At 35.6% G+C, this 25,129-nt stretch overlaps 1 protein-coding gene across 2 annotated transcripts in view; it reads left to right on the top strand.

The window, feature by feature from the left end:
• gatad2b (GATA zinc finger domain containing 2B) overlaps nt 1-18,608 on the top strand; it is a 50,790-nt gene extending 32,182 nt beyond the window's left edge. For both annotated transcript variants that reach the window (XM_051136184.1, XM_051136185.1), the window contains exons 3-11: nt 1,176-1,305; nt 1,415-1,546; nt 5,311-5,439; nt 5,808-5,978; nt 8,791-9,160; nt 9,837-10,039; nt 12,216-12,326; nt 12,514-12,715; nt 14,431-18,608. In XM_051136184.1, the coding sequence (XP_050992141.1) occupies nt 1,176-1,305; nt 1,415-1,546; nt 5,311-5,439; nt 5,808-5,978; nt 8,791-9,160; nt 9,837-10,039; nt 12,216-12,326; nt 12,514-12,715; nt 14,431-14,567 (1,585 nt within the window). In that variant the 3' untranslated portion in view covers nt 14,568-18,608. The remainder of the gene's footprint in view (nt 1-1,175; nt 1,306-1,414; nt 1,547-5,310; nt 5,440-5,807; nt 5,979-8,790; nt 9,161-9,836; nt 10,040-12,215; nt 12,327-12,513; nt 12,716-14,430) is intronic.
• The last annotated feature ends 6,521 nt before the right edge of the window (nt 18,609-25,129 follow it).

The following is a 25,129-nucleotide window of genomic DNA, read 5'->3' on the forward strand; positions in this document are numbered from 1 at the left end:
AGAAGCACCGGTAAATAAAATGAAATGGTAACACTTTACAATAAGGTTTGTTAGTTAACTTTAGTTAACTACATTAGTTAACATGAACTAACAATGAACAATACTTCTACGGCATTTATTAATCTTAGTTTTATTGCATTATTAAAATCACAAGTTGTGATGCACTGTGAACTAACATGAACAAGCAATAAACGACTGTAGTTTCATTAACTAACATTAACAAAGAATAATAAACGGTGTATTAAATGTTTTCTTAATTTTGTTCATGTTAGTTAATACATTACCTAAAGTTAAAAAATGACACCTTATTGTAAAGTGTTAAAGACAAAAGGTTTACAAATATAATAATCTTTATAAAAAATGTATTTTAAATTTCACTTACTCCACAACAAATTCTTCAAATATAATGTTATTACTGTTATGTTAGAATTAACAGTATCCATCTATGTCTATCTATATATAATATTAATAAATTAAATATATAAATAAAATTCTTAATAAATAAATAATTCAACATCTATCGATCGTTCAGTCGATAGTGTTTTTTTTTTTTTTTTTTTTTTTTTTTTTTTTTTCATGTTGTTATTTTTAGTGAAGAATTTTTAATAATTAGTTTTTTAAATGTTTTATTTTATTTCAGTTAACATTGTTTATTTCCAGTAACTTTTTTTTTTTAATGGTTTTAGTTTTAATTTTACTTTACTGTAACCCTGTTCAGAACTGAACAGAATAAAAAAATAAAATAAGTATAAAAGTATAAAACAAAGAAATTATAGTATATTCATTATAAACAACATTTATCATAAATGCCAGAACTAAATGCATTTATTTAAAGTGAAACTAAAACTACTGGTGAGGGTAAATGAGTTATATAAATAAACTTTGGCTCACGTACCTCTCAGTCGTTTTGCTTGCTTGCTATTAAATGCTTTTTGGAATGTAAATTGTAGCACATTTCAAATAATAAAAAAAACAAAACAAACAAAAAACGGGTATTCTGGGAAGTAGGCTATGTTTTTGCTGTATGGTGTTAAATTAAATTATACTTTAATGATTTTATCCTGCAGGTGTTGCTAGGACTTGATTTTTTTAAAAACATTTTCCCTCATCTTTACTGTCTTAAAAATGACTATTTAAGCTGCCTCTAAACGTTCCTCTAATTTTGCTCTTCATAGTGATATAGTTCGAGAGCGACGCACTCCATCACCAGACGTTATCATTTTGTCAGACAACGAGGCGTCCAGCCCCCGGAGCACGCCTCACCCTGAGGAGAAACAGCATCAGGCCAACCTGGAGATGTTTAAGGTGCAGTATCCCAAGGATGAATCGCACCTATTGTTGGTTACCCACCATTAAACCCTTTGAATGAATCTCGTGAACCTGTTTGCTGATCTCTTGCGTGTTTGTTCTCCAGGGGAAGACTGGCGACGAGCGGCAGCAGATGATCAAAGCTCTCCGAGAGGAGCTCAGGCTGGAGGAGGCCAAGCTGGTGCTCCTGAAGAAACTGAGACAGAGTCAGATGCAGAAGGAGAACGTAGTGCAAAAGGTCAGTACCATACACAATATCCTGTGCCTCCACTTACTCTCCGCTTGATGCCAACTGGGCCAGTAACTCTACACTCTGTCAGTTGTGAATTTTAATTATATTTATTGGATGGACAAGCATGTTGGAGACCTTTTTGGAATCGAGAAAACATCTCAGCCTCATACCTACCGTGCCGCTGTGCCTGTTTAGTGTAGTATGCAGTTAGCTCAATGCAGATCAGGCAGGTAGCAGTTCATTAAGAGACTGGAGACATCACAAGCTGGCTTTGATATCCCTGTCAAGAAGTCATTTGTATATAAAAGGACTAAAATACATGGCAATCGAGGTATGCGCAGGATTTTTGTAAATAAAATCATGTTTCAGACGGTCGATGCAAAATAAAGTGGATGGAGTAGCTGCAGCGTGTCAGAAATAGAACGAGGTGTCCATCAGCTAAAGCAGCTCTTGGTGTAAACAGCTCAGTTTAGTTATTTTATTTTTTATTTTTTAAATGGAAGAGATCTTATTCTGCACTTTTCTGGTGTTGCATTTTCACATTGATTTAGCCATGTGAGAAACGAGAAGTATGAGAAAGTGAAATCTGACTTGTCAGCTGAATTTAAGGGTTTGCGTATTTTTAGGAAAGTTTCATTCAGCAATAATGCATTAAATTGATCAAAAATGACAGTAAATATTAGTGCTTAGTTTTATGTGATTTATATTATATAATATTATGTAATTCACACTTATTTTGGATACAGTAAATCGCGATTGATTGATTTGACAGCGCTATTTACATTTGTAAACTAGTTTACCATTTCAAATAAATACTCCTGAAAAATATCACTGTTTCCACAAAGATATTATGCAGAACAATACTTTCAACATTAATAAAAAGAAATGTTTCTTGAACAGCAAATCAGCATATTAGAATGATTTCTGAAGGTTCTTGTGACACTGGCATCACAGGAATAAATGGCATTTTAAATTATATTAAAATGTAAAATATTTTACAACTATTACTATTTTTATAGTATTTACTATTTTTCTAATTTTTGGTCAAGTAAATGCAGCTTTGGTCAGCATAAGAATCGTAATCTTACAAAGAACAATAGTGTGGTAGTCGATCCAAAACACGACAACAGTGCGTATGTGTATTACAGGTTAATTCATATAGCGACTGTTTGCAAATTTACAAAATTCTACTAGAGTGAATGCCTGGCTCATGAATATTAATTAGGTCACATGACTTGCTGATCCAAGCAAATTATGAACCAGTATGAATTGGTTAATATTCATGAGCTGTGACTTCTTAATATTATGATTAATCATTTTGCCACACGTGTGCTACATTGAGTCGCCACTGCGGTAGAAATACTTTTTATGTATTATAACTTATTTTATTTTATTTATTTTTCAGTTTTTATTAAGGATGCAACAATATCAAAATCTCACAGTGCGGTAATACTGCGATACGAAGTCCATGATACAATATTTGTGATATTACAAAAAAAAAAAGATATGAAGAATAGAAAAAAAAATTGATGAATTTTGTACATTTTAAAGTTAATCTATTTAATGCACTTTAAGAGTTCAAAATTAAGAGCTCCAACCCATGTTCTAAAGACAGTTAATTGACTTGCACCTGAACTTTTTTTTTTGTGATTATACTGTCTTAGTCTAAATTACATTCACACTGGTGTTTTAGGAAGCCAGACAAATTCGAATATTATAATAATAATAACAATAGTAATAGCCATATATTGTAAAACGGTTCTACTGCAAAATAAATATTTCGTAGATATATTATTTTTGCTTTACACCACAGTAGAGAAATTACACTACTACCTTCCTAATTTCTACACCTGAAACAGATATTTTGAACTGCAGTAACATTACCCATTTAAACCGCTAGTTGTCAGCAATTCATACTGCACTTTCAAGCTTTTATTTTGACGGAAACAACAGTAGAGCTTTTATTTTGAATGAAAACTCCAGTTTTAGTTAAAACAGCCTTTCAAAAACACGTCTCACTACAAATCTAGGGAAATGCTTTGATCGTCTGCCGTGAAAATAAAGCATAACTGGTGGCCGCTGCGTTCCCAAACAAGCTCAACTCACAGCACATGCAATAAAGGAGTTCACTGCATTCATTCACTGTGAACGGAGCCGTTGTGAGGCACGGAAAACGCCGGATCACAAGCTGACCGTTTGAACAATATGTGCGCTTCGATTTGAAGTGCACAGGGAAAATAGATTTGATGATGGGGTTAAGCCATATTGCGCTTTTGGTTTTAGTTAGTTTGACAACTACTGTGCCAAACAATAATGGCCCAAAACAAAACTTTAAAGACCTTTTATGTTAGAATAAGAAGTTTAAATATATTTTCAAAACTACAGTTTTTACCCAGAAGACCTATCGTTTCATATCGTCTTTTGATCACAATAATATCGAGACAGTTTTGCTATCGCGATATTGGTAATATCGTTACATCCCTAGTTTTGATATTGACTTGAAGTGAAGTATTACTTTTAACATCCTCTGTTCTGAAATGTACTGTACACTTCCACTTCCAATTTCTGTGAAATCAGCCTGCAGTCTGCTTTCTCATAGTTGTCTCTGCATATTAAACTGTAATTGGAGACAGCACTTTAGCATCAAAAAAAAAAAAAAAAAAAAAAAAAAAAAATCAGCATTGACTGATTGTCGCAGTGTTGTATGCTGCAAATCTGCCTGTATTTGTACTCCACATCTCCACTGCAGCTCCTCTGTACAGCATGTTCACCTTCACTGTTTTAGCACCAAGCAAAATAACCTCCCCTCGTGTCCAGCTGAGTGTTATATTAATGCCAGGAAAAACTGTCGAGGTAAATCGTTTTATTGTTGAAAGGACGTTAGTTGCTAGCAGGGGTGAAATAGGGTAACAGGGAGCGAGACGGGCAGCTATAACCTCACAGATACCATATCACAGCTCTGTGTAATGTTTGTCCAGGTACTGTGGCATTGAGATGTTTTGTCTTTGCTTCTCAACTCAGTGTCTGTCTAGATGCAGGAACGGCCCATAAACACTCACTCACGTCTGACGTGCGAGCATCACAACACGCTCTGCACGAACAGTGTTTGCTTAAACAGGAAGATCATTTGCTTAATTGAGAATTAAATATGGTCAATAAGACAAAACATACTGAGGCATATAATATTGTAATGCTATTAGTATTATTATACTAGTTAATGCATTGTTTTTGGACATGCAAAGTATTAATAACTTTATTATTTGATTTATATCTTATGATGTTCCTTGAAATGCGTTGGCATGGAAATTAACATGATAAATGAATATGCTAATCATTTTTTTCATTATGTTTTATGCATAAATGCATAAAATGTCTCTTCTACCTGTAATATATCTGTGAAATAGAAGTGAGATGTCACATTTGTCTATGCGACAATCACTAGGCTGTGTAAAAAATCTTAATAGCCAATCAGAAACCTCAACTAATGAGTTCGGGGCAGGGCTGTGTTTTTGTTGAACTATGTATAAGGGAAGTGCTTGGATCAAAAAGAGAAAAAAAAAAATCCCAAACAATCAGTAAAATCCCAAACAATACCTATTTTTCTGCTTCCAATTGGTGGAAATCGCACAGCAGCATTAACTGAAAGAAATGGCGCTTGAGTTCCTCTAATACATTGTGTTTTTTGTTGTTGTTGTTTTAAGTTATATTGAACTTTGGACAGTATGAGTTTTTGATGGAAGCACTCTGACCTCTCATTTTTCAATTTTCAGGTGCCGGTGGTCCAGAATGCTCCGTCATCAGTGCAACCGTCACCCATGCACAGCTCTCAGGGGCTCGGGAAACTACCTGTGCGGCCCGGCATGCACTCATCCGAGCCTCAGAGCTTGCGCACTGCACAGGTACATGGGGCTTTATGTGCATCAGTCCAATATATGCCTTTCTGAATATGAGCAGTGTTTCTGGTTGCATTACTGATGATTCCACAAGCACAATGCACATGGATACTCCTCATTATGTTGTACACATTAGTCTGAACATGTTAGAGCCTGCTGTTGGTTGCCATGGGAGCGGCACCTTAAGATCAGCATAACTGTATAGATTGGTACCAGTTACCATTTTTAATTACGGTCCATCTGTTGAGTACAAACAAAGCATTTGATGTCAACAATGTGCAATCTGATATACAGTGTCTGCTGACATCTAGTGGTCATAAAGTGCACTGCAGCGTTATTAATAATTCTGTATGTGTTTTTTTTTTCCCCCTCAGGGCCACACAGTAATCAGGTCTGCTGCCAATGCATCTTTGCCCCCAATGATGATGTCACAGCGGGTTATTGCACCCAATCCTGCCCAGCTTCAGGGTCAGAGAGTGCCCTCCAAGCCTGGCATGGGCCGCTCCTCCACAGGTGGTTTGGGTAACGCAGTGAGCTATCAGCAGGTAAGGTCAAACAGTCGAACTCACAGCCATTAGTCCTAATTTGTTTTGTGGGTTTTCTTCACTGCAATTTATTGACATTGAACTTTTAGAACAATTGTACCATGTGAGCAGCTCACATGATGTTTTTGTTGTAGTTTTTTTCTAAAGGTCATAATCTGTTCTGGGAGTTGCTGTGACACATTTGTACTTTGTTTAGTACATTTATTACTGGCTTTTTTTCAAAATACTGAATTCATGAACTAGGGCTGAGTGATATAGTAGAAGTCTTTTCTGTCTTTTGTCAAAATATATATGTTCCGAAATTAATAGTAAAATATTTTAAGTAAGTATTCATTTAGCAGGGACGTATTAAATTGATCAAAATCTTTTAAAAATATTTCTATTTCAAGTAAATGCTGTTCTTTTGAACTTTAATTTTAAAGAATCCTGAAAAGCATATCACAGTTTCCACAGAAAATTAGCAGCACAACTGTTTTCAACACTGAAATGTCTCTTAAGTATCGGCATATTAGAATGGTTTCAGAAAATCATGTGACACTGATGACTACAGTAATGATGCAGAAAATTCAGCCTTACCATCACAAGAATAAATCATATTTTAAAATATATTAAAATACAAAAGTTGCAGTTAGTTTGATCAAATACTGTATATGCAGCATTGGTGCACAAACCTAAAAATATCTTATTGACCCCAAACTTTTAAAAGGTAGTGTGTGTATGTACAGTGAAGATCAAAATTAGAGAACAATCTATAAATACTTGATTTTTTTTTTTCTGAAATATTGTTAATCTTCGTCACTCAAAATGTGAAGGAATATCAGCTGTCGGTATAACAATGTTCTACTAACGTGTTTGACAAAATATCCAGAGAATTTCAACGAAAAACATTGTTTTGTGGAAAACGCAGTGATCAAAATAAGAGAACAGTAACCACTGTAGCACATAAAATGATTACAACTAAAATTTTGGAGGGTTACAGCAGAAGTTGGTGGAAGTGTAGAGGCCCTTGCTTTGGATGACTGAGCTGGTGTGATCTTGGTCCATGTTTCTTCCACTCTCTTCCTTAGTTTGGTTACGATAGTGGGTTTCTTAGCCATAAATTTGTCACCAAGGATTTTCCAGAGATTTTCAGTCGGGATTAGATCAGGACTCTGCCAGGGGCATTGTCTTGCATGAAATTTCAGGCTGATTGGGAGATGCTTGCAGGGAAGGAGCTACATGGTGCTTAAGGAGTTTCTGAAAATCATTTGCATTCACCCTGACATGTAGCAGTATAAGAGGTCCAACTCCTGCTGCAGAAAACACCCCCTAAAAATGACACTTCCTCCACCTTTCACTGACTTCTTTGCACACTTGGGCTTTCCCCAGTTTGACAGCGAACATAAATTAAGCTTGCTCTCATCACTAAAGTGAACTTTGAACCAGTTTTCCTGTCTCCACACAGCATGCTCCTCAGCAAAGGTGAGCTTAGCCTTTTGATTCTTTCTGTTGATGAGAGGTTCGGTCACCGCAGTGTGTGCTTTCAGTCCGACTTCTCTTAAATATCCTGAGACAGACCTTTACCCTGTTTAAGCACTGAACTGAACTGGCAAGCAATTCCAGCTGCAGTGCTGAACCGATTGCCCACTGAGTGCAATTATCTTACGTGGACAAACCAGCCTTTTTAGGGGACTTCAATGAATGAGTGTCATTGTAAAGCTGCAATAATCGTGAAATCACAGATATAGAATGGCCAACTTTTCTTGCAGTGGCTGGAAAGGTCATCCCATTGACCTTCATCTGGACAATGTCCTGTTGCAGGGTTTCAGTCACCTTAGAGCAGCCTGGTATCTTGCAATCTCAGTAAAAATGGGAGGAATGCTGCCATTTATATTGGGTTTGTCATATAATTCAGGAAATTACCACCAGGTGCCAGATTAACACCAAAAACTTGAAGGTATCTGTAAGTGTTCTCTAATTTTGATCAGCTATTTTTCAGATATGTCATTTAAGGTTTTTGTACTGTGCTTCAAAATGCAATTAATTTATAAAATAAATTAAAACTGCCCACATACTCTTGTTAGGATACGTTCAAATAGGACGAAGCAGTGACCTTGAAATTGAGGAAATTGTATATTACTCTCTAATTTTGATCTCCATTGTACATGTATCTCATTTACATTACATTTAGTCATTTAGCAGATGCTTTTATCCAAAGTGACAAATGAGGACAACAAAAGCTGTCAAACTAACAAAAGAGGTAAAGGGTTTGGTTAAGTTAACAAAATCAGATTAAAAGTGGTCACGGTTTTTCTGCTTTCCTCTGTTTTACTAATGAACTGTGTTCAGTGTTTTAATGTACACTTATGTACCAATTTCATGTAATAATCAAATATTAGCATACCCTAAAACTTTGAAGTATTTGACATGCAGTGCACATACTTCTGTGCACACGTATGAGTAATTTTAAGTTGACAGTACTTGTAATTCAAGTGCACAGTTTGAAAGAAACTGAATCATAGGTCACTCATAGGTTGTTGTTTTTTTTTTTTTTTTTCCCTCTCCTGAAGTTTAAATCATATTTTAAAAACATCTCTTCCTTATGATGGTGCATAAAACAAGCCAACTGGAACGGGCTTTAACTTAATAGCCAAATAAAAATTGTGCATTAAATCACAGCAATATTCATAGTGTTGTTTAGTTTTATATCGCCAGCAAAATCATATTGAATATGTCGTATATTCAATATATCACCCAGCCGCAACATGAATCATTCATAAAAATGGATTATGTTGGTTACTGATGATTTGCCCTTTTGCTTTGTGTGATGCAGGCTGCCAGCCAGCAGGTGGGGGTCTCGCAGCGTTCAGGCTCGTCCTCAGCTATCTACATGAACCTGGCACACATGCAGGCAGCAGGAGCAGCTGGCGTGGCTGGTGTCGGGGTGGGCGTGAGCGGGGTTGGTGCCGTGAGCCCCTCCACCCTTTCCAGCGCCTCCAGCGTGGCTTCTCTGAACGACCAGGCCAGCAGCCAAGCAGCCGCTAAACTGGCCCTCCGCAAGCAGCTGGAGAAAACCCTGCTGGAGATACCTCCACCTAAACCTCCAGCACCCCTGCTGCACTTCCTGCCCTCTGCTGCCAACTCTGAGTTCATCTACATGGTGGGATTGGAGGAGGTCGTGCAGAGCGTCATTGATAGTCAGGGTAAGAGCAAGAGGAACAAACCACAGCACAAAACACCTTGCACAGGAGGTCTGCACAATATGGCCTAAAAAAGTAGTAATAAAGCAGTTTGATAAACATTGATGTCTAATGCTAAGATCAAAACTGAAAACTAAATTGTGACCCTGGACCACAAAACCAGTCTTAAGTGTGGGTCAAAATTATTAATTTTTCTTTTATGCCAAAAAATCATTATTAAGTAAAGATCCATTAACGTACTTTGTAAATTTTTTACCGTAAATATATCAAAACTTAATTTTTGATTAGTAATATGCATTTCTAAGAACTTCATTTGGACAACCTTACAGGTGATTTATTTTCTCAATATTTAGATTTTTTTTTTTTTTTTTTTTTTTTTGCACACCCTCAGATTCCAGATTTTCAAATAGTTGTATCTCAGCCAAATCTTGTCCTATCCCAACAAACCACACATCGATGGAAAGCTTTTTTATTTCCAAAAATGGACTCTTATGACTAGTTTTGTGGTCCAGGGTGACAACTGTGAAAGTGAAAAAGTTTAAGACCATTCACACTTGACCCAAAAGTAAAGTGAAGTGAATGCATTTTAAAAATATTGCAGTTTGTTTGTTTTTCTTGTAGCTCTAATCCAAAGTTAACTCTGCTCAATAACTAAACTTCTGTTTTTGCTATTTCTCAGGTAAAATGCGGGGGTCACTGCCACACGTGGAGCCGTTCTTCTGTGCCCAGTGCAGGACTGACTTCACCCCACACTGGAAGCAGGAGAAAAGTGGTCGCATCCTCTGTGAGCAGTGCATGACGTCCAATCAGAAGAAGGCCTTGAAGGCAGAGCACACCAATAGGCTCAAGAACGCTTTCGTTAAGGCTCTGCAGCAAGAACAGGTCAGTCAATATCTTGAGTTTTTATTTTATTGCTTAGTGAAGAGTTGTCTCTATTTAAGTTTCATTAACATACTGCAAACTAGTATGCGACAGTGCTGTTATTGTTATTGTAATAGAAATATTAAATGAAAAAATTAAGAAATTTAACAGAAAATTAGAAATGTTGCCTCAGCAATTCAATTAAATGTTTTAAAGTGAGAGTTCACCCAAAAATAAAAATTCTGTCATTAATTACTCGCCCTCATGTTGTTCCAAACCCGTAAAACTTTTGTTCATCTTCGCAACACAAATTAAGGTGTTTTTGATAAAATCTGAGAACTCTTTGACCCTCCATAGACAGCAATGCCACTACCATGTTGAAGGCCTAGAAGGGTAGTAAGGACATCATTAAAATAGTTAATGTGACATCAGTGGTTCAACCTTAATTTTATGAAGCTACGAGAATACTTTTTGTATGCTAATAAAACAAAAATAACTATAACTGTATCTTCCATGTCAGTCTTTGACGTCACATGGACTATTTTAACAATGTTCTTACTACCTTTCTGGGACTTAGATGTGGTAGTTGCATTGCTGTCTGTGCAGGGTTAGAAATCTCTCGATTAAAATGATCTTAATTTGTGTTCTAAAAATAAACAAAGGTCTTATGGGTTTGGAACGACATGAGGAAGAGTAATTAATGACAGAATTTTCATTTTTGGGTGAACTATCCCTTTAAGGTGTAGTATGCAGTTTCTGTGCTACTAGTGTCACCTAGTGGAATTACAACAATAAAGCATATTTTCCAAACAACCTTTGCAAAAGAGAATGTATTTTGACAAAATTACAAACTAGCCTTTAAGTTGAAGTTCTAAAAGGAATAAATACTACTAAATACTATTATAGTATATAAGTAATATTAAAATAACACTGGTAAGCTACAAAGCACAATGTTTAAAAAAAAAAAAAGTTAAATATAGCTTGCATTTATTTCTTAATTATCTAAAATGTTCTTCAAGTTTAAGTTATTAATCATGGCAAGTAAACTGCATGCAAATAATATATAATATTATTTCTTATTTAGACCCTCTAGTAATAGTTGTAGTAGTGACGGTTGGGTGATATGAACAAAAATAATCACGATAATTTTTTTCATATTAGTCGATATTGAAATGATCACGATAAATGTCAATTTTTTATTTCTTTCAAGTTTAAAGACAGATTTCAATGTGAAAGCTGCAAAAACCAGACGGTTAATTGTGGTTTTAAACTATTCTTTAAGGTCGGAACATGACAAATACTTCATGTTTTTGAATTCTTTACACTTTTCCAGTCATGAATTTCTTAACAAAATAAATTATAAATAAGAAAAACTAATTTCTTAGTTGTACATGTTCTAATGAGTAATATTGTTTCAAATCAAGAAGCAGATGTGTTGCCTCATCATTTTGTCTCTTAGAAATACACATTTGATAGTATTTGATAATAGAGTTAGGATGCAGATGTAGATTTATGTTCATTATTAAAGTCAATAAAATTGTAGCAACCTCATTTTTATATGGTGAAATTTAATTATTCTGACTGTTTGAGTTTTTTTTTTCTTTTTTTTTAATTAACCATTGGTCTTCCATAGTAGCATACATTTAGATCATGATAGTGACAGTTAAACTACAAATATAACACCACAATACCATGATAAAAATGTAATATGGTTTCTATGTATTTGTAATGAAAAACAGCAGTATAAATGCATAAACGCTAATACTGTAATTATATTCCGTTAATCCTCCTTCAATACATTTAATACGTCTACATTAATAATATAATAAAATTCGACACAAATACCCACATTTCTGACACAATACCATGGTGCAGTTAGTGCTACTACAGTAAATCTATTATAAATGACGGTGATTTTTGTCATTAAAAAGCCTTCCGACTTCACCACTTCACCACCATTTGAACTTTGAGCCGAGCCGATAAACAGTCCGAATTGCGCGCTTCAAATGACTAGCGCTTTTTTCGTTCCGCCTTTGCCGTGTAAACATTACATCGAACATTTATCGAGGAAATTTATATTGTGCGATAATTATCGTTATTGATTTATCGCCCAGCCCTAGGACTTGGTTCTGACATTCCTAGCTTGTAGTTTCTGTAACTGATTGTTGACTTCCTGTTTCTGTTTCTGTCCATTCAGGAAATAGAGCAGAGGTTGCAGCAGCAGGCTGCTCTGTCTCCCAGCTCTGCCCAGACCGTGCCCAGCGTGAGCAAAGGGGAGACCATGATCCGACACCATGCCCTCCGACAGGTGCGCACTCTCATTGTGTACAAATAATGGCATCTCATGAGACCATTTTTATGGTTTTTAAAATGGCTTTTTTTATTCTGGCCTTTCAGCTAATCACCGATTTTAATGACTGATGATTCTATCAGTGTAATGGTACAAAGGGGTGTCATGAAATTTAACGCTGATTCAGTCTCATTTTCTCTTTCAGACTCCCCAGCCACAGGCCGCTCTACAGCGGGGTCTGTCCAGCTCAGCACGAGGTGTCCTCTCTAACTTCGCCCAGGCCTCCCAGCTCTCAGTGGCCAGCGGGCTGCTGGATATGACAAGCAAGCGCTGTGGCAGCAGCAGCAGTACCAGCAGCAGCAGTCGGGCTCAGCATGACAGCCGCAGGCAGATCTACAACATCCCTGGTAAGATGATGCAGTTTAATTAGGAGCACACAGCTTACATTAACTACGCAGCACTGTGAAGAAATCAAGAAATCATGTTTTGTTAAACTGACATTCAGCCACCCCTGAGATCTCAACTCAGGCTAGTGGACCCCAAGTAGAATAAAATGACTAGAGAAAGTAATATTCAATAGTGTTGAAAATAAAGAGAAATACTTAAAACGGGTAAACTTTAGACTGTAGCAAAAAAACAAACATGATGTCTGCACACATTTCAACCAGCAGGTCTTCGTCAGGCACACTAGGCTGTGCCACCTGACAAAAAGGATGTAGAATTATTATAAAGCAGTGAAAGTCAACACAATAGGTTGGGCTAACTAAGTTAACTGAAGTTAGTGAAGGTCTAACATTCTTAGTTATAAGATTCTCCTTTGGAGACTTTAGTGTCCAAAAGTGTCCAAGTATGTTTGGGGGCCGCTGAATATACAAAGTATATTTAAAATTAAATGTAAAAAATATAGATATTATTTATTATGATTCAATTAAATGTAATTTACTTTCATTTAATTTTAATTGTATTTATCAATTTATTTTTTTAAATTAATAAATACATTTTTCTCTTTTCTCTTTTTTATGTTCTGGCATAATTGTATTTATTTTAATATTACTTTTATTTATTTATTTGATGTCAATTAATTTAATTTAATTTTTATTCATTTTCTCCTTTTTGTATTTTATTTTTATGTTCTATCAAGATTTTATTTCTTCAAATATGTACTTATTTTTCTACTTGTTTATTTTAATTTTGACTTTAGTGTCCAGAAGTGTCTAAGTATGTTTGGGGGCCACTGAATATACAAATTATATTTAAAATTAAATTAAAATATAATATTTATATATATATTTTTTATTTTACCTCAGCTGAATGTAATTTACTTTATTTTAATTTGTATTTATCAATTTAATATTATTATTTCTTTTCTCCATTATTCTGTTGTATTTTATTTTTGTTCTAGCATGATTGTATTTACTTTAATATGAATTCATTTTTTTAATTGTTTAATTATTTCAATTTTGATTTTTGTGTCCAAAAGTGTATGTTTGGGGGCCGCTAAATATATTTAAAATGAAATCAAATTAAAAAAAATATATTTGTTTTTGATTTAGTTGAATGTAATTTAATTTCATTTGTATTTAGCAATTTATTTTAAATTAATTTTATTTTTATTCATAAAAATGTTTTCTATTTTGATTCAACTGAATGTAATTTACTTTAAATTGAACTATTTATCGATTTATTTTAAATTAATTGTATTGTGTATATTAATTTTCTCCTTTATGTTCATGTTTTACCATTTATTTTAATACTACTTTATTTTTCTACTTGTTTGATTATTTTAATTTTGACTTTAGTGTCTAAAAGTGTTCAAGTATGTTTGGGGGACTCTAAATATACAAAATGTATTTAAAATTAAATTTTTATTTAAATTCAGTTACATGTAATTAACTTTAATTAAAAGTTTTAGTTTAAATATTAAATGTATTTACCAATTTTTAATTATTTTAATTTTTAATCATTATTTAGTATTTTATTTTTTATTTTTTGGCATGATTGTTGGGATTCGATTAGAAGTTAGAACATGTTCTTTTGGTTTATGTCAAACTTTATTTCGTTAAACACCTTTTAAACTTCTTGTCTGTCTTTTCTCATTTCCTCTTTGCTTCCCCAATCGCAGGTCTGAATATTGCCTATCTAAATCCGGGAGCCATCGGGGGCCACAAGGCATCCAGCCTAGCGGACCGTCAGCGGGAGTATCTGCTCGACATGATTCCCCCACGCTCCATATCCCAGTCCATCACCGGGCAGAAATGAGCCCTGACGGGACTGCAGATCCCCCTCCTGCCCCTTTCGGACGCCCCACCACCCCTCTGTTCTACATCAGAACATCCCCCACCCATCTCCCCCCCCAACACATACACACGCACACCATCACCCCATCGCATGCAGTGCCTGTCCGTGTGCCTACCCAACTAACCCATAAGAACAGCTCAATCAGTCAGACTATAAACACCAGACTGTCAGTGCATCTCAAACTTCGGTTTCCTACTATAGCAAAGCTCTTTATTGTTATCTCAACTTATTATTGCTGTTGTTATTGCTACTTCGATTATTATCACAGTTATTATTATTAGTATTATTGTTGCTTCTGTTACAGTTACTTATATTACACTTATTAGTAGGTTTAGTGGTTTTTGCATCTTTTATGTTCTTACCCTTCTGTTTTTTCGTTTAAGAGGGAGGATGCCAGATTGCAGGGTCACAAAAATACAAAAGCTCGTTTTTTCGGTTCATTCGAAAGCTTCCTCCCTCATTCGCCCCTGTAAAATTAGTAGACTCATTCTCTCTCATGTCGTATATGTTCAGTTTCAGAGTTGGAATGGTTAAAGCGTTCTCACCTGAGAGAGAGCAGAATCTTTGTAGCGTTACACGTTTGGAAACTACAAAGTCCTCCAAGAACCTTCTGGTTCACAAAGAGCGAGACAAACTCATGTACATTGATCAGATTGATCCTTATGCAGAGCGCTGCTTATCTAGTCAACGTCGGTTCTGCCTCGAGAAGGCCACACGGATGCGTTAACACCTGAAAATGGGACCTGCACTAGCACGGACGAGTCTCCTGCTGTCGAATGTACAGAGAGAACTGTAAAATTGGAGGCCCACGAACAGGATCTCTCCCGTGTCTCTCAATGCCTTCACTTTCACAGGATGCAGTGATGTCTAGAACTTCTTCTTTTGTGCTGATGGTTTCACTGCACAGCAAAGAATGAAGCCAGAGAGTTCCATCTTCATGAACTTTGTCTCTTTTTTGGATTTTCGTTTCTGCTTGGGTGTTTTTGAATCATTTTTGTTTAACCCCCAACCCCACTCCTTGTCTTTACGGTTTGTTTTTTTTATTTTAATCGGGCGGCGTCTCCATCCGAAATGGCAACGTATCTTAAAGGTACTTGCCACTGGAGACGATAATCATTGAAATGGCAAATAGGTGGAGTTATTTGGGGAAAAAAAAAAACGGTTTATGCGTAGATGGTTAACGTGAGTTTTAACAGAAGGCATTGACAAGGATCAATCATCGTGTTAAAGCAATGCACATGAGATGCCTCGTTACGGAGGAGCACTTTTCTTCTTAATAATTGAAAAAAGCAAATGGTAAAGAAAAGAGGACAAGAATGTTTCAGCTCACAGGATCTTAAGGTATGGATGCCATCGGAAGTCTCGGAGAGAGTTGGGAGAAAGACTTTTTGTGCGTTGCGCGGTGCATTTCATCTTTTCGAAAGAGTCCGGATTATGCTTTTCAAGTTATGATACATGTGTTTATGTTTCAGTAGACATAACCTGAAGGCGTTTGAATGATGGTAACAATATAAGCAGTGTTTAGTCAATATGCAGTATTAGGGATTCTGCGCGGGATGATTTTGCATTCTGGCTGGACTCGCAATAGTCTTTTGGTCGGATTTAGTTCCTTGTATGTTTCATGGATCACAAAGGGTTTAACATCTGCAGTTGAGCACTTAACATTTTCGCCCCAGCCTAAGCATTTACCACATTTGGAAATCAGACTTTGAGGTCTGTCATGCAGGTCATGTTTAATAGCTGAGAAAACTCTGAGCTATTATGTGTTTGATGGCGAGTTAATGGAAATAACTCCATACACATGCGTTTTTCTGTCATGTGTATAGATCCTTGCAGTTTTTTTTTTTTTAACTGTCCTGTACAAAGCCACTGATTTGTGGTGGAATGATGCAACTTTTGAACAAAAAGAAAAATTTTGAAGCTACCTTGGATTAAATTTTCAGGTGCAATATTAGATAATAGGATGTTTACATTTATTTTTTTTTTCCTGGTGATGATGATAAATCAGTCCCTTTTAGTCATTCTGTTCAGGGGGTGATTTTATCCGATTTATGATCTGTAATTTTTTTTTTTTTGTTGTTGTTGTTCTTTTGAAATGAACGTAGGGTGTTTATAGTAACTCATTTCTCTCTCCTGCTCTCTCTTGTAGACTATATTAGATGCATCCATATACCTGTGTTCATATATTTACGAGAAAGTTGGATTTTGAAGTTTAACTTCCTTTTGACTCCTCAATTAAGTTCCATTTTTTGTTTGGTTGTTTAATTTCAGCTGTTTCTTAAAAAAAAGAAAAAAGAAAAAAGGAGAAAAAAATCAAATTTAATCAAACAAAAAAAAAAATGTATGAACAGATGATGACACGATATTTGCTAGGTCAGAAGTAATAATGACTTATTGTACATATGCTTTTTTTCTCCCTTGAATTAAAAATAATGAAATGAAATTAAAATGGTTGTATATTGTGTAGAAAAGCAAACAAAAAGCCATGAATATTGTGAAGCTTGTCATTTCGTTTTGTGATCACTGTGTATTATTGTGTAACAAATGTGCAAAATGTATGGGATTATACTTCTCTTGTTTTTGAATGAGCTCTTTAGATGCATTTTCTCCCCCGGCTGTACGTTTTTGTAGTATGTAGTATTTGCAGAAGAAAAAAAGTTCATTGTTCTGGTGGAGCGTTTGATCCATTCTGTAGTCTTTGGACTGAGACATGATGGGACAGTCTCTCGTATGTTACTTTTTTTTGTTACCTCTCTTTTGTTTGATTTTCGCTTTTTGTTTCAAGCATTGAAGTTACGTAGATGTTCGGTGAATAAGTTTCTTTCTCTAATGTCCCACACAAAGTGTTGGTCTTACAGAACATGGACTGGATGAAACATTTGACAGTATTACCCCTCACTCGACCAAATCCAAAGCGTTCATCATAAATGTAAAATCAAAGCACGCTATTGCTCAATAACTTTACTTTAGCTAAATTACTGGGTGCAGAAAACCCTACAGGGGAGATCGTGTACATTTGTGTTTTTTTTTTTTTTTTTTTTTTTTTTTTTTTGTTGTTGCTTAAGATACAAACTTTCCTCAGTATATCCCTTTTTTTTCTTGGGAAAAGAAAAATCACAATGCTCTTATTTTTTCTTTTTTTTTCATGGAAGATTGTATACATTGTATACGATGAAGAAAAACTTGTTTTGTTTGTTTTTGACTGTTCCAATGCTTATTGCCTTCAGCCTTTAAATCATAAGACAAAAAATGGACAATTTGCACACATGCAAGTTTTGATTCTAAGGTTTGTGACATTGTTAGATATACTTTTTCAAGTTTCATGTCATGGAATCACTATCCATAATTCTCTGACTGGACAATCAGCTTTTCTGGAGTTCTAGCGCTGGGGTTTACTTCTCTCTTCAATTTTTGTTTCTTTTCTTTTTTTATTTCTCTGCAATTTTTTTTCCTCTCCCTGATTTGAATTTGTTGCAAGTACAAGTCTTTTTTTTGTTGTTGTTGTTACTGAAGTGGGAGAGAGGGTTTTGGGTCATCATTTCTTTTTTTGATTTTTCTAAATTTCATCTGAACTTTCAGATATTTTTAAATAGACTTAGCTGCAATTTACCCAGTTTGAATTTTAAAGCAAATGGCAATATGTTGAAATCCGTTTGTAAAAGAAAACTATGAATAATTAAAATATGTACAGTTAAAAAAAAAAAAAGGAAAACATGAAGTACTGGAGATTGGCTTAAACAATTATTGATTTTAGTCAAGGAAAATAAGTGCTTTTTGTCAAGTTTTTATTTTCATTTAGAACATTAATCCAGACCTTTTGCACATCCTTGATATTTAACTGTCTAAAATGGAGATGAAAAAAATGCTGTTTGATTACTGCCGGTTGATTAACAACAATTATGCATTGACTGAAAAAAAAAAAAAAATAGCTAATTTTGGAGGAAATAACTTTGTAATATTTATCACTTGCAAGCTATGTTTAATAAAGGATGGAACAGTTTATCTCGGAGTGTGTTAACATTTGTTCAAAACTCATTTATAATGTTCATTATGTTTGGTAATGAATATGCTTAGTATTTCTGTCCTTTTAAATTTAATGTATTCCTGTGATTTCTTTTTTTTTTTTTTTTTTGCATCATTACTTCAGTTACATGATCCTTCAGAAATCATTGTAATTCTGATTTGCTGCTCAAAAATAATTTATTTTTTGTTGAAAACAGCTGAGTAGAATTTTTTTGAATAGAAAGTTCAGAAGAGTAGCATTTATCTGAAATTGAAATTTTTGTAACATTATAAATGTCTTTATCATCACTTTTGATCAATTTAAAGCATTCTTGCTAAATAAAAGTATTAATTTATAATTTCTTATAACAACACTTTTGAATGGTATAGTTTAGAATGTTCCAAAAGCTTTTACTTTTTTTTTTTTTTTTTGATCACAGGAATAAATGATTTTTTTTTTTTTTTAAATATATTCAAATAAAAAAAACTATTTTAAATAGTAAAAATATTTCAAAATGTATTCAAATTATTATTTATTCAAAATTGTTTTTTTGCTTAGGATCAAATAAATGCAGGCTTGGTGAGCAGAACAGACTTCTTTAAAAAAAAAAAAAAACATAAAATCTTACTTTTCAGAAACTGTTGATTGATCATTTGATCATTGTCTTTCTTTTTTAAGCCATACTGAAGTACTACATTTTTATTATGTGGCTGATTAACAATGTTTCCAATTGACTTTTAAAGTTAAAAAGCAACAAATGTAATGCTGCCACAATGAGTTCTCACACTTTTCAAGCCAGCACACATATGGTCTCCTGAGCCCTGGTCATTCATTTACAGGGTAATTGGCTTCATTATAAGCTTTGACTTTATCCGGTCACAACAATTATAGCTATTTTCCACAGCATCACTGTTCCTCTGTATCCTGCCAGCAGATTCAAGGTTGTACGCTCTTGATGTCTGTTATTCTGTTCCAACTAAACCAGCGTTAGTTGACACAGGTGCATGTGGGATTATCTTAAATTAGACAATGAGTTATTACATTTTTATTTTTATTCCTGTCACACAACAATTGGCAAGTGTCTGAGTTAGGAGGCAACTTGCTGTTTAAATTTAACATGCAGTCTCTGAACCTGATCAAGTCACAGTTCTTTTACTAATTCTATATTTAAACACAAACGGAGCCATTTCAGATTAGTAATTCAGATTACTGCTTTTAGAAAACATATTTGTGTTGCTTTATGCTTGTAAAGTGCTGTATCTGAGTGACAACCTGACCTGTTATGTGTATTGAATATTCCACGGTATTCTCTCAATGAATCCCATCCGGTGAATAGATGTTGAGTGGATCTTCATCCAGTGTTCCAGCCATTCCTGTTTGCAAATGCCTGAAATGAAATATAGCAGTCATGCAATACTGAACCATGCAAACAAAGCCACTGCCAGGAGGGAACAGTTGAAAACATTTACTGTATCTGTACACTCACTTTAAGTTACATTTCAGATGCACTACTAAAATAAATTGTGAACCCTCATTCAAACTAACAAACATGGTGGGATTGTAGCTCAACTTCGTCCAGTACGTTAATCGGAATTACTTTTGTTGTGCGGAATTACTTTTTGTTGGGCTCTCTGTTGTATCATGTATATTCATGTAAAATACTACTGTTAAATTTTTTAAACATAAAATTGCCGTATTCCGACCTGATAATGTGATATGGGGTTCATGCCAACTGTTTAGATTCAGAACTAGCGATGCAGTTTCCTTTTCGAGCAAGGTCCGACTCAGTTTGATTCATTCGGACAGTTCATTCTCGCACTGAATCGTTTGCAGCTGTGTCTTACACCAAAATACTAAACGGGACAGTTTATAAGACAGAAAACAAAACAAGCGCCGAATGAGGTGGATATTTACCTTTCCATTTTAGGTAACAGTACAAAACTTTCGAACGTCTTCTGTCGTTTGTCAGCTTTATAACTTAGAACGTCCATCTCTCTCAGTTCATCATCTGTACAGGTTATTCTGATTCAAATAAGTAAGGCTGGGCAAAAACATTGCAAGTCATCCACTGTTGCCAGTTTCTTCAATGGAGAGTAGCCAAATTCCGCTTGAGACGTCGCTTCACTACACTAATCATATTCATGACGTCATTGCCTCGTAGTGTCTTTTACATTTGTTTGCCACGCTGTGGTTACGTGCTGTATTTTCATGCAGGCAAATTCTCAATAAACTGTTATGTTGTCACACAACCGGATGAATTTGAAATAGCGACTGAAACGCTGCCCCTTAATTAAGACTACATAACCAGCTCCCTTTCAAGATCTTAATTTGCACTAAAATCCTGATATATAATCGAGCTGTTGTCTGACGAAATCAAATACACATAAGATAAAGACAATGGCTGTGCTGTGATTTCGGCTTACCTCATTCTCGTGCAGCAGTACCGGTGGCGAGCAGTGTTGCCAAGTCCGTGGTTTTCCCGCAGAATTGGTCTACTTTCAGGAGAAGTCCACTTTCAGAACAACAATTCACAAATAATTTACTCACCCCCCAAGATGTTCATGTCTTTCTGTCTAAAGTGGTAAAGAAATTATGGTTTTTGAGGAAAGCATTTCAGGATTTTTCTTCATATAATGGACTTCAATTTTGCCCATGATTTTGAACTTCCAAAATGTAGTTCAAATGCAGCTTCAAATGGCTCTAAATGATCCCAGCCGAGGAAGAAGGGTCATATCTAGCGACGCGATCTGTCATTTTTTTTCGGAAAATAAAAATGTGTATACTTTTTAAGCAAAAAAGCTTGTGTAGCACAGGTTCTGGCATGCGCGTTCACTACATACTATTGAATCAGGGCGAAAGGTCAGGCCGAACATAGGCAGAACCGCAGACCCAGTGTTTACAAAGTAAGTCAAACACTGTTTACAAACAAAAAGGTACAACGTGTCGGACGATTCTGAAGTTGTAGGAGAAAATAAGATGGAGTTTTTCGCTATACTCTACCATTTTTAGCCGGAGTACACAGACATGAACTTAGACGTGATTCGTAGTAGTGATAGGAAGTTCGGATCATTTTACCGATTCTGACCTTTGAGTCTCATTCAGCAAAATGAATGAATCTTTTTTCGAGTCATTTCGTTAATTTTAGCAAAATCAGCATCACGTGACAGCCCCATAAGGTGAATGAACGACTCGAAAAACCCGAAGACTCGAAACAGGTAAACTAATTCCAGTACAGAACGTAATAGGATGTTGCGCATGCACGACTGAAGGAATCACTCCCCAAGACGACTCGTTCTTCGTGAGTCACATTAAAGATTTGTTCAAATAAACCGAATAAATGACAGATCGTTTCGCTAGATAAGACACTTCTTCCTCGGCTGGGATCATTTAGAGCCCTTTGAAGCTGCATTTAAACTACATTTTGGAAGCTCAAAATCGGGGACACAATTGAAGTCCATTATATGAAGAAAAATTCTGAAATGCTTTCATCAAAAACCATAATTTCTTTACGACTGAAGACAGAAAGACATGGACATCTTGGATGACAAGGGGGTGGGTAAATTATTTGTAAATTGTTGTTCTGGAAGTGGAGTTCTCCTTTAAAACTGTTGCCACGGGTTGAAGTGACCCAAAAAAACGCCCCTGGAATGCAAATTTACCAGGTGAACCCCGTTAAAAAATAAAAAAATGTGCATTTTAGCCCCCGGAATAAAGTTTCTACCGGTGACCCCCGCAAAATAGAATTGGGCTAATTTAGAGCTAGTTTCAAGTGACAATTGGGCAGGTTTTGTTGCGAAAACTTGGCAATCCTGCTAATGAGTCTCAGAAACGAAGTAAGGTTTGGTCAAAAAGTTGCTAGATTTGTTGCAATGCGGTTTTATTTTTTTGTTTGTTTTGTTGTTGTTTTTTTTGTTTTTGGAAAAAAACTCACTAAAGGGGTCTGAAAAGTGGCTAAGTACATCTATGTTCTGCGTCAGTATGTCGTGGTAACCTCATGAATGAAGTCATTATTTTTGTTTTCTTTGTGCACAAAAAATATTATCGTAGCTTCGTAAAATTACGGTTGAACCACTGATGTCAAGTGGACTGTTTTATCGATGTTCTACTACCTTTCTGGGCCTTGAACTTGTCAGTTACGTTGCTGTCTATGCAGGGTCAGAGAGCTTTTGGATTTCATCACAAAATCATCCTGAAGATGAACGAAGATCTAATGGGTTTGGAACGACATGAGGGTGAGTAATTAATGACAGAATTTTCATTTTTGAGTGAACTAACTCTTTAATTCTCCTTTTTTCTAATTTAGTCAGTGAGCTAATATCTATTTAATACTACTGCTGACAGACCTTACAGTTCATAGTCTCTTGCTTTGTGTTCATACATGACTTGTACTAAGCAATATCCACATCTAAAATTATGCACAGCCCACATGGTTTTATTTTTCTGGGAATCAGCCCACAAACACATTTCCTGTGTTCCACTGTGCTTATTGGTCTTGGGTGTTTCAATGCTCAACATGCGCCCACCTGCTCTGATGTCTCTGTATTACCCAACCTCTGTTCCTGGGCCATAGTGTAGATGCATCAATGAAAGGGTGTGCTGCGGTCCAAAGGGACGTTAGGATCAGAGCTGATTCTGTTCTCTGACCCTGAGTGTATAACAGGATTAAACGATACATTTGGGCAGGCCGGGGTCACAACGTGCGTGTCACGCCTTTGTCACGCTAAAATGTTGGACTGTAGTTACATTCTCAGATTATGTAATCAAAGGTTGTGTAAGAGCTCTTGTTGAAAAGATTTAACATGTACCAGAAAAGCATCCCCCTGGGAATCTGGAGTGGTTCATTTTCTGTCTATCCAAGAATGTTTCCCTCAGGCCACTACATAAACATTTAGCAACTGCAAACTGAAAACTATTAGTCATTACTATTAGTGTAATTTCCATGTCATTTCCACCTGCGCACGCATTGTTTAGTGACAGCTTGTCCCGATTACATCTTATTAGTCATCAGGAAGGGTGTCTGGAAAGGCTGCAGGTTAGTGGATGTCACGGATTTGGAATGAAGTTCAGTTGGGAATGACTCGTCATCAGACCAGCTGCAGGGCTCGGACAAGGTAAAACCTGTTCGTCTCTAAATCAGTCTGCTCACCCCATCCTGATCCACCCTGTTTTTTTTGCTTTTTTAGTAGTAATGGATTACTGGTGGTTTCTTCATGGCATTTTATGGTGGCTGAATCATTTTGTCTGATTCTTAGTATTTTTCAGTCCTTTGCCAGCAACAGAGGGCGGTGTTGAGCAGTACTGTGTGAAGTCTTCTGCATCAATGGTTATACTGTCTGATTGAGTGATTCTTTACTGGCATATCCATCTGCAAATGCCTTGATTTCATGTATTTGGTCATCATTTTAGTGGATGTATTTCATCATTTTAGTGGAGTGTATAGATACACTACCAGTAAAAAAATTTGAACAGTAAGATTTTTAATGTTTTAAGAAGTCTCTTCTGCTCACCAAGCACGCATTTATTTAATTCAAATTACAGAAAAAACTGTAAAAAATTTTTGTAATATATTTACTATTTAAAATAATTGTTTTCTATTTGAATATTTTTAAAAAATGTAATTAATTCCTGTGACATAAGCCTGTCATTGGCCTATACAGTCCACAGCAGTCCAGTCTGTTGAAGATGTATTTGTTTTTGTATTCTGTCTACTATATTTTCAAGTTTGTGTAAACATGCACTGAATCTTTGGATGCTGCATCACAGTTTGCTGGTTTTGAATCATGAGTTTGAAGTATTTCAATCACGACAACACAATAATCATTCAGTTTCAGCTCTGAGTTTATTGCATTTCATTGAATATCATTTAATGTGTTTTGGACTCTTTGGTAATTTATTTTCCTCATTACTTTGAATATGTATTTGATTCATAAAAATGATTTATAGCAGGTCTTGACAGTGAATAACAACCATTACTAATGAAGGGCAGGGTCGGGTGGGGTTGCTATAACCATTAAAGCTCATTTTAGTTAGAGAGAATAACCACCCTGCCCTCCTGCTGTCAATCGCCGTGTCACCCCCCCCACCACACACAACAGACTACACCACACCAGTCATTTACAACTCTACCCGGCCCCCCTGCATGGGTGCACACCTACAGCCCACCACAGCTTGGCAACTATGCCTACTTCATGTGCTTTCAGGTACCAGGTCAGCAGGTAAAGTACCACAGAGTTGCAACAGAGAACAGGTAGATCATCCGCTGAACTTCTACTTTGAACTTACCAAGAGTAATTTTAAGGGGTCATCGGATGCCCATTTTCCACAAGTTGATATGATTCTTTGGGGTCTTAATGAAAAGTCTATAATATACTTTGGTTAAAGTGTTGTGTAAAACAACACATTTTTTACCTTGCCAAAATCAGCTCTGCAAAAATCATCCCATTCTAGTCAAGGCTGCTTTAAATGCAAACGAGCTCTGCTCGGCCTGCCCCTCTCTTCTCTCTGTGGAGTGACGGGCATG

This window comes from Labeo rohita, chromosome 19 (assembly GCF_022985175.1).
Source record: "Labeo rohita strain BAU-BD-2019 chromosome 19, IGBB_LRoh.1.0, whole genome shotgun sequence".
Taxonomy (NCBI): Eukaryota; Metazoa; Chordata; class Actinopteri; order Cypriniformes; family Cyprinidae; genus Labeo; species Labeo rohita.